This window comes from Cetorhinus maximus, chromosome 12 (genome assembly GCF_964194155.1).
Source record: "Cetorhinus maximus chromosome 12, sCetMax3.hap1.1, whole genome shotgun sequence".
In the NCBI taxonomy this organism is placed as follows: domain Eukaryota; kingdom Metazoa; phylum Chordata; class Chondrichthyes; order Lamniformes; family Cetorhinidae; genus Cetorhinus; species Cetorhinus maximus.
In genome coordinates, this window is record NC_135890.1 from 74,225,564 (window position 1) to 74,242,813 (window position 17,250).

General features: G+C 43.3%; 1 protein-coding gene across 4 annotated transcripts in view; it reads right to left on the reverse strand.

The window, feature by feature from the left end:
• hira (histone cell cycle regulator a) overlaps nucleotides 1-17,250 on the reverse strand; it is a 116,041-nt gene that overhangs the window by 15,621 nt on the left and 83,170 nt on the right. For all 4 annotated transcript variants that reach the window (XM_078553883.1, XM_078553881.1, XM_078553882.1 and 1 more), the window contains 4 exons: nucleotides 7,101-7,199; nucleotides 6,433-6,581; nucleotides 1,912-2,073; nucleotides 847-905 (listed from right to left, as the gene is read on the reverse strand). In XM_078553883.1, coding sequence (XP_078410009.1) covers nucleotides 847-905; nucleotides 1,912-2,073; nucleotides 6,433-6,581; nucleotides 7,101-7,199 — 469 coding nt within the window. The remainder of the gene's footprint in view (nucleotides 1-846; nucleotides 906-1,911; nucleotides 2,074-6,432; nucleotides 6,582-7,100; nucleotides 7,200-17,250) is intronic.

Sequence of the window (17,250 nt, forward strand, 5' to 3'; positions counted from 1 at the left end):
TAGCTGCCTGGGTCCTATTCTCTAGAATTCCCTCCCTACAACTCAGTCATCTTCATCCCTCTTTCCTCTTTTAAAATCCATCCCTTCAACCAAGGTTACTCCTAATTGCTCCCTTCCTAACTCAGTGTCCATTTCCTTTACTGTGAAGTATTATAGGAAACTCTATGTTAAAGGTGCTTTACAAATTCACACTGTTGTAACTGTTTTTGATGACAAGGTTAACTTGTGGAAACTGCCATCCAGTCATAAAGACAAAAGCTAGTCTTGAAAAGACCCCAAACTGAATATTACTTAAGATACAAGGCTACTAAAAGGTATAAAGAAATTGATAAGAAACTGGGTTTAAAACAACAGCAGCTGTGATTAACAAAACAGCCGAGCAGGGTTAATTGCCTGAATGGTCTACCCCTGTTCATAAATACAGCTGCAACTTTAGAACATTAGTTAGAAGACCTGTATGAATACAAAGCGTTAACATGATCGTCCAGAAGTCTGAACTGGGGCGTTGGAACCCTTTTCCTGAGCTCTGCCCTAAATTGGACATTTGCTGCACCTGAAACAGGAAATTCCTGAGTCCACATATCTGAATTCACCACAATACTCAAGTGAACAAAGTTTCAGCCTGAAGCAGAATATTAAAATGGACTAAAAAGGTTGTGAGAATATGTGCCTGATCTGATCAGATTAAAAGTAAAATCTTCAGAATATTCAGTCATTCAAGAAAAACAGTAGGTGGTTGAGGAAGAAAATTGGGAGGAGCCTCAAAATTTACTGACTTTTCGTACACCTGCTTTTGCAGTTAGAGAACAAACTGTGCATGAATAAATAGAAATCAAAGCCAAGTACCTGATAATATAGTGATTAGAGACTCATCTTTGACCAACACGGTCTGCTTCTTTGCATCCCTGGAAGAGCAATAAAAAATGAAAAACAATTGAAGACTCTCATTTGAGCATGAAAATTCATGACCCATGTAACATCAGCATGCTGCAGCTCCAGCAAGTGTCAGCAACTCCTATCACCAAGCTGTAGACTGACATCTGTCATGTGACATTGTTTCCTCATAAGCACAATGAGCTTGGAAAACCATGTTCGCTTAAATGTGATCAGATTCAGTAAACCTCCTACGTACATAGACTGCTCAGTATAACAAATTCAGTGCACGCCGACCTCAATTCCAAATAATCCTCAAATGAAGTCCATATAGTTTAATGTTGAAGATAAGTCTGCATCATCATGAAGTGCAGTTAAGGCCCAAAGGGAAAAGTTACCGCCTATTGCAGTGCTAAGCTGCACAGCCCAGAAGGTCCCAGCCGCAGTTCCTAAGCTATACTAAATTAGCTGGTCTTAGGCAGAACAATGATTGGAGGGCTATTGCTAGCCTCAGAGTGGAGTAACTGATTTTCTTTTTACAATCCCTTGCCCGGTAGATTACTACAAACATTTATCACATATCGTATATTAAAATTCAGTGGCAGCAGAATCAGATTTGCTTTCATCATTTTTTATTTATAACTCTCGTCCCGCTATCCTGTCTAATTTTAAAGTAAATAGTCTGGATACATATTTAACTATTGTTGCTACAGATTGAGTTGCTTTTTAAACCTTTCCTTAAAACTTGTCACAATACTCTTCAAATTATTTGCATGCTCTTCATTGTATCATCTCCAATGCTTGCCTGTCCCTTTATCAGTTATCTTTCTGTACTGTGGAAGAACAGGAGGCCAAGAGACACTCATACAAGAGACAACAATTTATATCCATGAGAACAATACACATGCCCGAATCATTGGGGTCAGCTGCTTCTCAATATTTCTCTATACAACACACACTCTCGCACTCCTTTACTCTACCTATGATCTATTTAGATGGCCAGTTTGGCTGTTACTTTCTCAAGTTGTAAGCACTTACCAGACAGATAGTGTAGCAGTAGCCAACAGAGCCATCACAAAGTGACTCGCACAATGCAGTGTAGAGATGGGCGACTGTAGGAGGATGGCAGGTAGCAGCCGTCGCCCACTTGCTGAAAACACAGAGACCGTCCGTTCCTCACAAGCCACGCTGACAAGGTCACTGCAAAAGGGGCAGAATAGATCAGTATGAGCTCTGTTGAAACTTTGCATCAATTAATAAGAACACTAGGTCAACAGCATCAGGATTATGACTTGGGGTGGGGTGAGGGGGCCATGCAGAAACCATAGTCCAGCATCGAAGAGTGGTGGAGAAATTCCAGCCTCACACTGGGTGTCAGGTTAGGGAGTGGGGGAAACGACTGACCAGCATAGAGGTTGGGAAGCAGAGGGGAGAAACCATAGCCCGACACCAAGGAGACAGACCATTTTTCTGCAACCTGCAGGAGGTTGTGCTACTTCCCTGCAGAAAAGTAGGGACCGGCATGACAATCCAACAGTGCCTCAAGAATCACATAGATTTTAGTCAGGTTTGCCAACTCTGTCAATTTACCATTATTTCTTGGTTGTATACTTGGGGTGAGTAGAATAAACTGCAGTAAGTCAACAAAAATTCTTTACAGGGGATCAGAATTTCCAATGTAAAGCAACTGTCTTGGGTGAAACGCCCACAACACCCCAGATCAACATTACTGTTGCAGGCCCAGTGCTGTTAGTAATGTTGCAATATAACATATAACTGGAAGGGACTGGATCAGAGCACTATCCTTAATCTCTGCTCTACGGCTTTAAGATGATGCTAGAAAGGAAATAAGCCTCCATTTTCTGCTGACTACAAACTTCCTGCTAGCTTCCAAAGTTGCCTCGCATCTTCTGCCCAGCAATAATTCCTAATCTCAGACATAGAGACAACAATGGCTGGTGTGGGGAATGGTGCAGTAAAGGGCATTCTCCTCTCTCTGTCATTAAGGTCCAGTAGTGGGTGAGAGCAAAACGAGCTCAATTCTGAAACTGATCTGGAGATCTGAGACGGTGTGGAAAGTAGGAAATGCTCCCAATTTGTACAGGGCAGGTAAGGTGCAGAGTGAATAATTTCCTACTTTTCCTTATCAACATTCCCCCCTTACCCCGAGGTCAATTTCAGAATTCGGCTCTTTTTGCTTATATACAGTTGGCAAAAGTGGAGTTTCACAACACACATTTCTCACTTTCATTAGTACAGAAACATACATTTTAATTGTATAAAGTATAGATTACAACTGTTTTTCTTTCAATAAACTTTGAATAATATGTAAAAGGATAGTTAAAGGAACTATGGAGCCGATTAGGGACAAAAAAGGAAATCATCCTGTGGAGACAGAGGGCAGGACTGAAGTATTGAATGAGTACTTTATCTTTGCCTTCAAAGGAAGGAATGAAGTTAATGTCACAATAGAGGAGGATGAAGCAGAGATATTGGATAAAAAGGTGGTAAATAGATTGGCATCATTCAAAGTTAACAAGTCACTGATTTAACTGAGATGCACGCTAGGTTGCTAAAGGGAGCTCAGGTGAGATAGCAGAAGCATTGATCACAATCTTTCAATCTTCCTTGGATGTGGGAATAGTGCCAGAGGACTGGACGATTGCAAATGTTACACCCTGTTCAATAAAAAATGGTGGGGGATAAGCCCGGCAGTTGCAGGTCAATCAGTCTAACATCAGCAGTGGGAAAACTACTAGAGACCATTGCCAAGGGCAACATCAATTCCCACTTGCATCCACTCGAAGAATGAGCCAGCATAAATTTGGTAAAAGCAAATTATATCTAACCTCAGTTCTTTGATGAAGTACCTGTGGGGGTTGATTAAGATAGTCTATATACACAATGACTGCATTTTCAAAAGACACATAACAGGTTTATTTAGAAAATAGAACGTGGGATGGTGAGAACTTGGATACGTAATTGGTTATGAGGTAGGAGGCAGAGAGTAGTGGTGTGCAGATATTTCTCTGACTAGAGAAAAGCACACAAAGGGGTTTACCCCCCACCACACCACTCCCCACCCCCGCCACCACCCCTCACTCCCCCAGGAATGGTATTGGGACCATTGCTTTTCCTGTTATGTATAAATAACCTGAACTAGGGTTTAAGGAGTAAAATTTCAAAGTTTGAGAATTATACAAAACTTGGCAATGTAGTAAACAGTGAGCAGGATATCAGCGCATTTCAGCAGGACATAGGCAGACTAGTGAAATAGGTAGAAGCATGGGAGATGCAATTTAATGTGGATTAAGTATGAAATGATGTACTTTGGAAAAATAACAGAGGCAGCATAATCTAAATGGTTGTATTTTGAAGAAGGGGCATATTTATAAAGCAAAACAACAAATTGAGAAGGCAGTTATGAAAGTGTATCGGGTATTAAATATGATAGTTCAATAATTAGTTTAAAAAATTTCAAGCCTTTTGTTAAAGCAAAAATTCAGACAGTTAAGTGACTTCAAATTTAGGATTTGTGCATATTGGATTCACCTGCACTGAACCACACTGGCATCAGTAAACCCATGGCTTATTATCAATCATAAGCACTCAGACTAGCATCTTTACAGGCTCCAAGATTTTTCATGTAAAATTATGACTCAGGCATGTGATGTAGTGAATGCCAGGATTTTCAGTGGGATGTCAAAAAAATCAACAAATTAATTGCCTTGTTATCAGTATGAGTAAAGTGTGCTATCTATGGCTCAGTCTCTTATTGTGCAGACATGCACGAAGAATGAGATTCACACTAACATCCTGTCTTACCTCCTGTAAAATGTGTTTTTGCTTCATTTGGATTTGCAAAGCTTGGTTTACCAAATGTCTGTTTACATCTATGATTCAGTCCTGAGATCTAGAAAGTAACTGGGGTATTTCTTAGCTCATGATGCAGAATATTAAGGCTGAGAAAAGACAGGAGTAGTGAGTAGGAAACCCAAATCTTGGAGATAATATGCCAGTTGTATATATGGACTGTCATAGGAATGGTCAATATGAAACATAAACTTAAGCTTTTAGATTTCAATACACTGGTCAAGTGAGCAGCATTCCAGTACAAAAATATTTACCCAAATATTTTTTGGAACATTCCAGCTGCTGAGTACATTTTCTTATAATTAATCTAGACCCTTGAAAAGCTCAGTTCAGTAAATCAAGCTTTCTCTCTAAAATTCAACTTGTGCAGCTTCAGACAGTTATATCAGTGGCACATAAATTAATCTTGTGCACAAATACATTTAGATTGCATCAATTTAATCAATTATCATAGAATCATAAAGAAGAGAATGAATCCATTCAGCACATTGTGCCTGGGTCATTGTATTGAGCAAATAAGTCAGCTTAGAGATGTTAAATGGTCTCTGATCCAAAATAAAAACAGCCACATTTTCCATCCTTGATTAAGCTATTTGCACCTCATATAAGTACCTCTAATGTTTTAGGTATCCAGCAGCACAGTAATAATTTTTGGGTAGAGCTCTCGGCTTGAGTTGTGGTCCGAAAGCTGTGATGTTCAACTCCCCCACTCTCTAGTTCCTGACCTGACACTCGGCTCTATTCAAATGATGTGTTTCAAACTGAAACTCATGCTTAATATAGTAGAGGGTAACTGAGAAAGAAAACCATCTGTGCATAATAAAGTAGCTGTTTGAATTAAATGGCTTTTGGTGACAGGATTGTTTTTAAAGTTTAATCTCTTTCCCAGGGCCCTGTGTCACAAAACTCTCTAAAGGAAGGAGGCCAGAAAACCTTCACATCTCTACGAGAAAGGTTGCCTCAACTTCGGAAACCTGCCTTGTGGCAAACTATCATTGCGAGTTTACAAGTTATTAGTCTGCAACGCACCATACCTAGACCTTGGCTACATCACTTTCTGACTCCCAACCTTTATGATCATCAAAAGAGAGAATCCACCACTCCTTCCCCTCTCTTATTATCCCTAAGGGGATCACACACTCTCCTTACCAGTCACACGGACACAGCAGACTTTTAAATACCTTCATAAAATTAAATTGGAACAAGCTACCACAAATGGAGCAGTATGTTAGTCACCCACGGTCTTAAAATTGTAAATGCCATATTATTGCATTAATGTTACATAATATTGGCAACTCACATGAAAGTAACCCAGGCTGACAGAAGGGAGAAAAGAACGACATTCATACATTATTAGATCATTAAACTAAATGAATAAGGATTAAGAGCTTTACGTACACAAACTTCACCAGACATGCACAGGGAGCCTATTACACTGCAAGTCTTAATAGCGTACATACAGATTGGTTATGCATCTAAAACAAAACTAAGTACTTAACTATTTCAAGCAGAGCCATTAATACGCAACAGCCCCCCCCGCACCGCCCCCAAAACCACCATCAGGAAGTTTGATGGTGAATGAACTAGATGAATGACAGGATCAGTAATGCACCGTAAGCATCTCCCAGAACCAACTCCATAAATCTCTCACAATAACCATCAGGCTCTTTTGGAGCCTTTACTCACCAGCTTCCTGCAGCAGTGAGGATTCGACTGGTTAGTAGTGTGTCCCACTGTTTCCCTTCTCTCATGCACTTTAACCGGCTCAGTTTCCACCCTGTGACTGTAGGTACTTCATTTTCCACTTCTATGTACATAGCTGGCTCAGTGCTTACCTGAAATCAAGCAGGATTAATGAGTTGGACTGTACACCACACAAAATCCCTCAGATCATTTACTTATACATCTCTAACCATGATTTCAACTTAACATCTCCACCAATTTTACTTTTGTAGTTAGAGAACACATTTGAGACCTACATATGGAGCAGTGTGTTACAAGCTGAGTTTTATATTGTTCACATAATATAAAGTGACTTTTATTACTTTAAGGCAATTTCCTCATCAATAAATAAGCAATCTACTAAGGAATGAAATAGGCATCGCTCTTCCATCTTCAGGATATGAGCTTGAATCCACTCAAGGCTGATAAGGAAGAAAGTTGAGTCTCCCTGCTGACAGCAGAAGTTCCAAGTAAGGTGAATTTGGCATTGTTAGCTCCAAAGCCATGACAGCATGAACAACATTGCCTATAATTCAGCCCCAACTGTACAGAGGTCTTGCTCTGCAACTTTGCTCAGAGACGCTTTGAAGGTTAATTAAGAAACACCACTCCCAACCAGTGCTATTTCTTACCTGTATGTTGAAGGCTTTCTTTGGTGCCGGTGTTGGGAGTTTAAATACAATGAGGGGAGCCGAGACACGCGACACCTCTTTTTCTATTGATGGAGCAGCCTGAAAGGGAAGCATAGTGTCAATTGTGCAAATTAGTCTCCACGTCCTAGTAAACACCAGGAACATAAATTAATTTTTGGCTTGACTTGACTGAACAGATGCTCTCTGGCATTCCCACGGAGTGCAGAAACGAAGTGGAATGTACTTCAAGGCACCATTTACAATACTGCACTCTCAACAAATGGGAAACAAGAGTGGAAAAATACTGACTGGTTTGAGATCAACATCACTGTGATGGAACCTGCTATTGAAGCCAAGCAATCCATTCTCATTAATAAGAGAGATCTGAGAGACAAGTCTCTGTATGAACAAAAAGCCACCCAAAGTCCAACAGGCTGCTAGACAGTGTGCCAATGACTATTGGTTACCACTCTGTCAGAATATCCAGGGGTAAAATTTTTGATCCCATGGGCAGACGCGCACCTGACCCGAACGGGAGTGAAATCGTGTGTGATGACGTTGGGCGAGCGTCCGACATCATCGCGCATTCTCACGATATTTCAGTCGGTGGGCGCGCGCAAGAGGCGGCAGCGTGCCCGCCGATCATTAAGAGGCCTATTAAGGCCCTTAATCAATTAATTAAATTGAATTTTTCGCTGCCCATTCAACCATTCAGTTGGTGGGCGGGCAAATAGGCCAGGCAGCCTTTGCATTCTTAATGAAACCTCATCCACAGGTGGGGTGAGGTTTCAGACAGTAAGTAAAAAAATTTAAAATTTTAAAACTCATTTTTAACATGTCCCTGTTCATGTGACTCTGTCACATGAAGGGGCATGTTTTCCTTACTTATGAAATCTTTCTTTTTAATGTTAAAAACCTTCAGCTCCCTTAGGCAGCTCTGTGCCTTCAGGGAGCTTTTAGTGCGGGTTCCCCCGTGCATGCGCACACGTCAGTGCTCATGCTCCTCCCGCCCCCACCCCGGCAGTGCTGAGGCTCTGAGTGCGCCTTTCACGCTGGCAGGCCATTAAGTGGCTAGCCAGTGTGAAATCACAGTTGGGGTCCGATCGCTGGTCGTAATCGTTTTCACGGCCGCTGCCGGGCCAGCCCGCGTGACAAGGTAAAAATCCTGCCCCAGATGTCTTTCAACACAGGGAATACTATGGGCATGTATTAAGGGATCAAAAAGGCAACAGGTCCACCAGCAAAGACGACAGCACCACTGAAAACACAAGCAGGGGAAGTCATTTCTGACTGCACTAAACAGTTGCAGAGATGGTTGAAACACTACCTTTAGTAGTACCCTTGGGAGAACCCATGGAAGCTCTAGACACCATAGAAAGTCTGCCTGTCATGGCAGAGCTGGATATCGAACCCGGCAAAGCTCAAGGTTCTGATGCTATACTGCCTGAACTCATCAAGCATGAGAAACCGGCACTCCTGCTGCATCTGCACAAACATCTGTGTCTCTGCTGGATGGAGGGGGGAGGACCCCTGCATATGCGTGATGCAAAGATTGTGACCCTGTACAAGGACAAGGGCAACCACAGTGATTGCAACTATCAAGGTATCTTTCTGCTGAGCATCGTGGGAAAATATTTGCCTGTTGTTGCCCTTGACAGACTGCAGATCCTGGCTGCATGCATCTACCCAAAATCCGAGGATGGTTTCAGAACTGGAATATCTAGTCGACATGATCTTCTCAGTTGAGCAGCTGCAAGAAAAATGTTGTGAACAAACGAGATTACTATATATTGCCTTCATTGATCTCACCAAGGCATCTGACCATGTGAGCACAGGCTATCTATTTAAGATGGAGAAAATTGGCTGTCTGCTGAAGCTACTCCATGTGATCTCCTCTTTCTATGACAATTTAACGGACAAGGTTAGCTATGATGGGGTAACATCAGAGCTCTTTGAGATCCTCAGTGGTGTCAAACAGGGTTATATGTTCTGGCACCAAAACTTTTTGGGATATTCTTCTCTTTGCTGATGTCATATGCCTTCAGGTCACCCACAGGGGATGCCTACTTACCCATCAGAACAGATGGACAGCTTCAGTCTTGCATGCCTGAGATCCAAAACAAAGGTGCGCCAAGTCCTCATCAGAGGATTGCTCTATGTTGAGAATGCCACACTGAGGAGCACCTTCAGCGGCAAATGGGCAGGCTCTCACATGCCTGTAAAGAGTTTGGTTTGACCATCAGCATCAGGAAGACAAATGTCAGGACCAGGACATTGTCAATGCTGATAGATGGTGGCATGACAATGTGGCACTAAAGGCTGTTGATAGCTTCACATATCTAGGCTCTACATCACCAGCAATCTGTCAATTGATGGTGAAATCAACACACATTGCAAAAGCTGCAGCTGTTATATCCAAGCTGAGTAAGGAACAACATATGCCAGGCAGGAGAAAAGGCTGAACCATTTCCACCTTCGCTGTTTCAGATGTACCCTCAGCATCTCTTGGCAGTACAAGATCAACAGCTCAAAGGTCCTCGAACACGTCTGCGCTGGCTTGGGCACATTCATCGGATGGATACCAGCCGTATACCAAAAGGCCTTCTGTACAGTGAACTAGTCACTGGATCACAACATCCTGTATGTCCATATCTTCACTACAAGGACACCTGCAAGCAAGATATGAAGATGGCCAACACAGACAGACAACTGGAAGACAGTTGCTGACAGTTGACATGTCTGGAAGCTGACTGTTTGGAAGGGTATTGGAAGAGGCAAGATCAGCTAGCCTAACAGGAGACTCAGAGAAAACAGAGGCCAGCAAATCCTGCACCTTCTCAGCCCACTGGCTTCCTCTGCAGAAAATGGGTAGAGACCGCCATACCAGAGTAAGGCTCCTGAACCACATCAGGTGATGCTTAACATAAAGTCGACCACCATGGCGAGACAGAAGGGTGCCAACAGCAATGGCAATATATCCACCACTTCACATGGGTATTTACAGATAAATCCATTTAGGATTTACACCAGCAGCGTGGCATTGTGGCAAATGGTTTAATATTTCTCAGATTATTGGAAGTTCGCCTCCAAGCCACTCAACATCCTGACTTGGAAATATATCACCATTCCTTCACTGTCACTGGGTCAAAACCCTGGAACTCCCTCCCTAACAGCACTGTGGATGTACCTACATAGAATCACAGTGCAGAAGAGGCCATTCAGCCCATCAAGTCTGCACCGACACGTGAGAAACACCTGACCTACCTACCTAATCCCATTTACCGTCACTTGGCCCATAGCCTTGAATGTTATGACATGCCAAGTGCTCATCAAGGTACTTTTTAAAGGGAGCAAAAAGACAAGTGGTAGTTGTAGGGGATTCTATAATTAGGGGAATTGATAGCATCCTGATAGCATCCTGTAAGCAGGATCGAGAGTCCCACATGGTATGTTGCCTGCCCGGTGCCAGGGTGAGGGACATCTCTGACCGGCTTGAAAGGATATTGGAGAGGGACGGGGAGGATCCAGTTGTTGTATTCCACGTCGGGACAAATAACATAGGTAAGACTAGGAAAGAGGTCCTGTTTGGGGATTATCAGGAACTAGGAACTAAATTAAAGAACAGGTCCTCAAGGGTTATAATCTCCGGATTACTACCCGAGCCACGTGCAAATTGCCACAGGGATACGAGAATAAGGGAAGTAAACACGTGGCTAAAGGAGTGGTGCAGGAAAGAGGGGTTCCATTTCGTGGGGCACTGGCATCAGTATTGGAACAGGAGGGATCTGTACCGTTGGGATGGTCTCCACCTGAACCGATCTGGGACCAATGTTCTAGCAAAAAGGGTAAATGGGGTGGTCAACAGGACTTTAAACTAGAAAGTGGGGGGGGGAAGGGAAGGGTAAAACTACAAGAAGTATGACTAATGGGAAACAAAGCAGCAGGTTAGCGTGTGGGGGGGTGGATTCAACTTCATGGAAAATTATGAAAAAACTGAAAAGAAAGGAGAGCCCAGGAGAGGCTATTAAAGTCTCCAGAACACAAAATAGGACAGAGTGTTTGGAAAGGGCTAGGAATCTAACTTCAAGCACATCAGATAAAGGGACAACAATGAGAAAGGGGACGGGAAATACAGGACTGAAGGTGTTGTATCAGAATGCATGTAGTATACGAAATAAGGTCAATGAGCTTGTGGCACAGATTGAAATTGGCAGGTATGATGTGGTGGGCATCATGGAGACATGGCTGCAAGGGGATCAGGACGGGGAGCTAAATATCCAAGGATTTACATCCTATCGAAAAGATAGGCAGGTTGGCAGAGGGGGTGGGGTTGCTTTGTTAGTAAAAAATGAAATTAAATCAATAGCAAGAAATGACGTAGGGTCAGTTGATGTAGAATCTGTGAGGGTAGAGTTGAGGAACCGCAAAGGTAAAAAAACCATAATGGGAGTTATGTACAGGCCTCCGAACAGTAGTCAGGATGTTGGGTACAAGATACACCAGGAGATGTAAGAAAGGCAAGGTTACAGTGATCATGGGGGATTTCAATATGCAGGTAGACTGGGAAAATCAGGTTGGTAGTGGATCCCAAGAAAAGGAATTTGTGGAATGTCTACGAGATGGCTTTTTGGAGCAGCTTCTGGTGGAGCCCACTAGGGAACAGGCAATTCTAGATTTAGTGATGTGTAATGAGGCAGATTTGATAAGGGAGCTTAAGGTGAAGGAACCCTTAGGAGGAAGTGACCATAATATGATAGAATTTACCCTGCAATTTGAGAGGAAAAAGCTGGAATCAGATGTAACGGTATTACAGTTGAATAAAGGCAACTACAGAGGCATGAGGGAGGAGCTGGCCAGAATTGACTGGGAGATGAGCCTAGCAGGAAAGACAGTGGAGTCAGGGAGGGTTCCAGAGGACTGGAAAATCGCTAATGTAACCCCCCTGTTTAAGAAGGGAGTGAGGCAAAAGACGGGAAATGACAGGCCAATTAGCCTGACCTCGGTCGTTGGTAAGATTTTAGAGTCCATTATTAAGGACGAGATTTCAGAATACTTGGAAGTGCATGGTAAAATAGGGCAAAAGTCAGCATGGTTTCATCAAGGGGAGGTCATGCCTGACAAATCTGTTAGAATTCTTTGAGGAGGTAACGTGTAGGTTAGACAAAGGAGAGCCAATGGATGTTATCTACTTGGACTTTCAGAAGGCCTTTGACAAGGTGCCGCACAGGAGGCTGCTCAGTAAGATAAGAGCTCATGGTGTTAGAGGCAAGGTATTAGCATGGGTTGAAGATTGGCTGTCTGGCGGGATGCAGAGAGTGGGGATAAGGGGGTCCTTCTCAGGATGGCGGCCGCTGACTAGTGGAGTTCCACAGGGGTCAGTGTTGAGACCACAACTTTTCACTTTATACATTAATGATCTAAGATGAAGGAACTGAGGGCATCCTGGCTAAGTTTGCAGATGATACAAAGATTGGTGGAGGAACAGGTAGTGTTGAGGAGGCGGGGAGGCTGCAGAAGGATTCGGACAGGTTAGGAGAATGGGCAAAGAAGTAGCAGATGGAATACAATGTGGGGAAATGTGAGGTCATGCACTTTGGTAGGAAGAATAGAGGCATAGACTATTTTCTAAATGGGGAGAGAATTCAGAAATCTGGAGTGCAAAGGGACTTGGGAGTCCGAGTCCAGGATTCTCTTAAGGTTAACTTGCAGGTTGAGTCGGTAGTTAGGAAGGCAAATGCAATGTTGGCATTTATTTCGAGACGACTAGAATATAAAAGCAGGGATGTGCTGCTGAGGCTTTATAAGGCTCTGGTCAGACCACATTTAGAATATTGTGAACAATTTTGGGCCCCGTATCTCTGGAGGATGTTCTGGCCCTGGAGAGGGTCCAGAGGAGGTTCACGAGAATGATCCCAGGAATGAAAGGCTTAACATATGAGGAACGTTTGAGGACTCTGGGTCTATACTCAATGGAGTTTAGAAGGATGAGGAGGGATCTGATTGAAACTTACAGAATACTGAAAGGCCTGGATAGAGTGGACGTGGGGAAGATGTTTCCATTAGTAGGAGAGACTAGGACCCGAGGGCACAGCCTCAGAATAAAGGGAAGACCGTTTAGAACAGAGATGAGAAGAAACTTCTTTAGCCAGAGAGTGGTGAATATATGGAATTCATTGGCACAGAAGGCTGTGGAGGCCAGGTCATTGAGTGTATTTAAGACCGAGATAGATAGGTTCTTGATTGGTAAGGGGATCAAAGGTTACGGGGAGAAGGCGGGAGAATGGGGTTGAGAAACTTATCAGCCATGATTGAATGGCGGAGCAGACTCGATGGGCCGAACAGCCTAATTTCTGCTCCTATGTCTTCTGGTTTTATGTGAGGCAATCCGCCTCCACTACCCTCCCAGGCAATGCATTCCAGACCGTCACCACCCTCTGGGTAAAAACGTAAAAAGGAGTAATTTGACAAGGAAGTATTCAATGAACAGCATGGCACTAGGAAGTTCTGAGGAACAAAGGGACCTTGGCTTGTTTGTCCTACGATCTCTGAAGGCAGAGGGGCATGTTAGTGGGGTGGTGAAAAAGGCATATGGGACACTTGCCTTTATCAATCGAGGCATAGATTACAAAAGTAGGGAGTTCATGTTGGAGTTGTATAGAACCTTGGTGAGGCCACAGCTGGAATACTGTGTGCCGTTCTGGTCGCCACATTATATGAAGGATGTGATTGCACTGGAGGGGGTGCAGAGGAGATTCACCAGGATGTTGCCTGGGATGAAACATTTAAGTTATGAAGAGAGGTTGGATAGACTTGGGTTGTTTTCGTTGGAGTAGAGAAGACTGAGGGGCGACCTGATCGAGGTGTACAAGATTATGAGGGGCATGGACAGGATGGATAGGGAGCAGCTGTTCCCCTTAGCTGAAGGGTCAGTCACAAGGGGGCATAAGCTCAAGGTGAGGGGCAGGAGGTTTAGGGGGGATGTGAGGAAAAACTTTTTTACCCAAGGTTGGTGACGGTCTGGAATGCACTGCCTGGGAGGGTGGTGGAGGCGGGTTGCCTCACATCCTTTAAAAAAGTACCTGGATGAGCACTTGGCATGTCATAACATTCAAGGCTATGGGCCAAGTGCTGGTAAATGGGATTAGGTAGGTAGGTCAGGTGTTTCTCATGTGTCGATGCAGACTCAATGGGCCGAATGGCCTCTTCTGTACTGTGATTCTGTGATTCCTCACATTTCACTGAAATCCATATAAACTGCACTACCCTCATCTATACACCTGGTCACCTCCTCAAAAAATTCAATCAAATTTGTTAGGCATGACCTCCCTCTGACAAAGCCATGCTGACTATCCCTGATCAAACCTTGCCTCTCCAAGTGGAGACAGATTCTCTCCTTCAGAAATTTCTCCAATAGTTTCCCTACCACTGACGTGAGCCTTACTGGCCTGTAGTTCCCTGGCTTATCTCTACAACCCTTCTTAAATAGCGGAACCACATTAGCTGTTCTCCAGTCCTCTGGCACCTCCTCCATGGCCAGAGAGGAATTAAAAATTTGGGTCAGAGCCCCTGCGATCTCTTCCCTTGCCTCCCTCAGCAGTCTGGGACACAAATCATCTGGACCTGGAGATTTGTCCACTTTTAAGCGCCAACACCTCCAATACCTTGTCACTCCCGATATCAATTTGCTTAAGAACCTCACAGTCTCTCTCCCCAAGTTTGATACCTTCATCCTCATTCTCTTCGGTGAAGACGAACGTGAAGTATTCATTCAAAACTCTAGCGATGTCCTCTGGCTTCACCCATAAATTGCCCCCTTGGTCCCTTATGGGCCCTACTCTTTCCCTGGTTATCCTCTTCCCATTGATATACTTAAAGAATATCTTGGGATTTTCTCTACTTTTACCAGCCAGAGCTTTCTCATATCCCCTTTTTGCTCTCCTAATTGCTTTCTTAAGCTCCACCCCGCACTGTCTGTACTCCACTAATGCCTCTGCTGATTTGCTTCCCTTGTACCCGCTAATAGCCTCTCTTTTCCTTCTCATCGTAACCTGAATATCTCTCGTCATCAATGGTTCTCTGGGCTTGTTACTCCTTCCTATCACCCTAGAGGGAACATGTTGAGCCTGTACCCTCCCCATTTCCTTTTTGAACACCCCCCACTGTTCCTCTGTAGATTTCCCCACAAGTAACTGTTCTACCTTGGCCAGATCCTGCCTTATTTTACTAAAATCCACTCTCCCCCAATCCAAAACATTTTTTTGCAACGTGTTGATTTTTTTGTCCATAACAAACTTAAACTGTACCATGTTGTGGTCGCTATTGCTACAGTGCTCGCCCACCGCCACCTCAGCCACCCGTCCGGCTTCATTCCCCAGAATTAGGTCCAGCACAGCACCGTCCCTTGTTGGACTCTCTACATATTGACCTAAAAAGTTCTCCTGTACACATTTCAAGAAATCCACTCCATCCAAGCCCTTAACACTATGTCTATCCCAATTAATGTTGGGAAAGTTGAAATCACCTAAAATAATTACCCTATTGTTACTGTTTTTACACACCTCCACAAATTGTGCACATATTTGCTCCTCAATTTCCCGCTGACTATCTGAGGGGTCTATAATAAACACCTAATAATGTGGTTGCCCCTTTTTTCTTCCTAAGCTCTGCCCATAAAGCTTCATTCGATGCCCCCTCCAAGATATCATCTCTCCTTACTCACGTAGACTGCAGCGGTTCAAGAAGGCAGCTCACCACTACCTTCTCAAGGGCAATTAGGGATGTGCAATAAATGCTGGCTTAGTCAGCAAAGCCCACATCCCATAAATGAATAAAAGAATTATTAGGTAATACATGTACTGTAGTTTGCAACATTCTTCCACTTCAGCTTCATTTCATTCAGTATCTGACACTTTCACAAGATCCATTTTATAAATGCAAACCAGTTGTAAGATAACAACTGTATTGGCCTTGCAATACTAGATATGAATAATGTCTGTTGTGAGTGTGGCATATGCACAGCCATGAGTTATAAAAAAAATGCAACATGTCGTGCTTTATGACTTTGTTAATGTAAACCACTATATACATACACTACGAATTGAGCGAGCTGAATGCACAGCATAGCTGAGAAGCTGGTAGCAGAGGCCAGGGCAAGCTGTGCTGAGTACTGGGGCAATTATTTGTCAAATAGCTTAAGAAGCTGTGAAGTCTTGCGAAGTGAGATGTGGCACACATCAGCATCCCTTTTATACAATGTACACTTAGAAAAGCACAACAGATACGCATCATTAAAATGATTAATTACTCATTCACTTCAACTTATGAAGTGCAGAACCAGTATAAGCTCTGATTTATTTCATGACAAATGTGGAACAAGGAAACTTTTCAAAACAAAGCAAGCAAAAAGTTAAAAGGCCCAAGATTTCAGGTCATTCTTGCCCCTCTTAGCTGCTAACTGACATGGGCATGGGAGCAGATTAGTGAACTGCCCACTTGTCATGAAGGTGCAAGGCATAGGAAGGTCCACAAAGGCAACAAGATAGAAAACTAGACAGTACAAGAAATGCCAGGAGCTCCAAGTTTTGGAGCTGCTAATTTTAAGATGGAGTTTAAAGGGTGAATGTTGTGGACAGAGTCTTGAGATTTGAAGGACATCACAAAAGTCAGTGAGAAAGCAATTCTGTATCAGTGTATAATCAGAAGCAATTTGCACAGTCTTTTGTATCAGCACTCTGCCTTGCTTGCAATTTTATTTTCCACTAGTTATCTTATTTTTCCAGAAGACCAAAGTTTGCACTGAGAAAGTTCCTTAATGCCAACAGGTCTGTACTCAAGTAGCCATTCTTTATATGTAAACCCAGGTAGTGATTGTGGGCAGGATACTTGACCTTGGGGTTAACCATTCCCCCCATCGGTACCATACAGATGCTATTCAGGAGAGATTATAACCTAGTCAAGGAACAATGAGGCCTAAAGTAGCATCTCCAATGACACGTTATCAGTTAGTTCAACAAAGTCCAGAGATTGTAGATGAAGTATTACACCATTCATGCAGAGTTACACATGCAGGCGGGGGGCAGATAAAACACAGAGACAGGCAGAATTTAGCCACAGAGGGAAGCTTTACTGAGGTTTATGCAAGAGATTATCA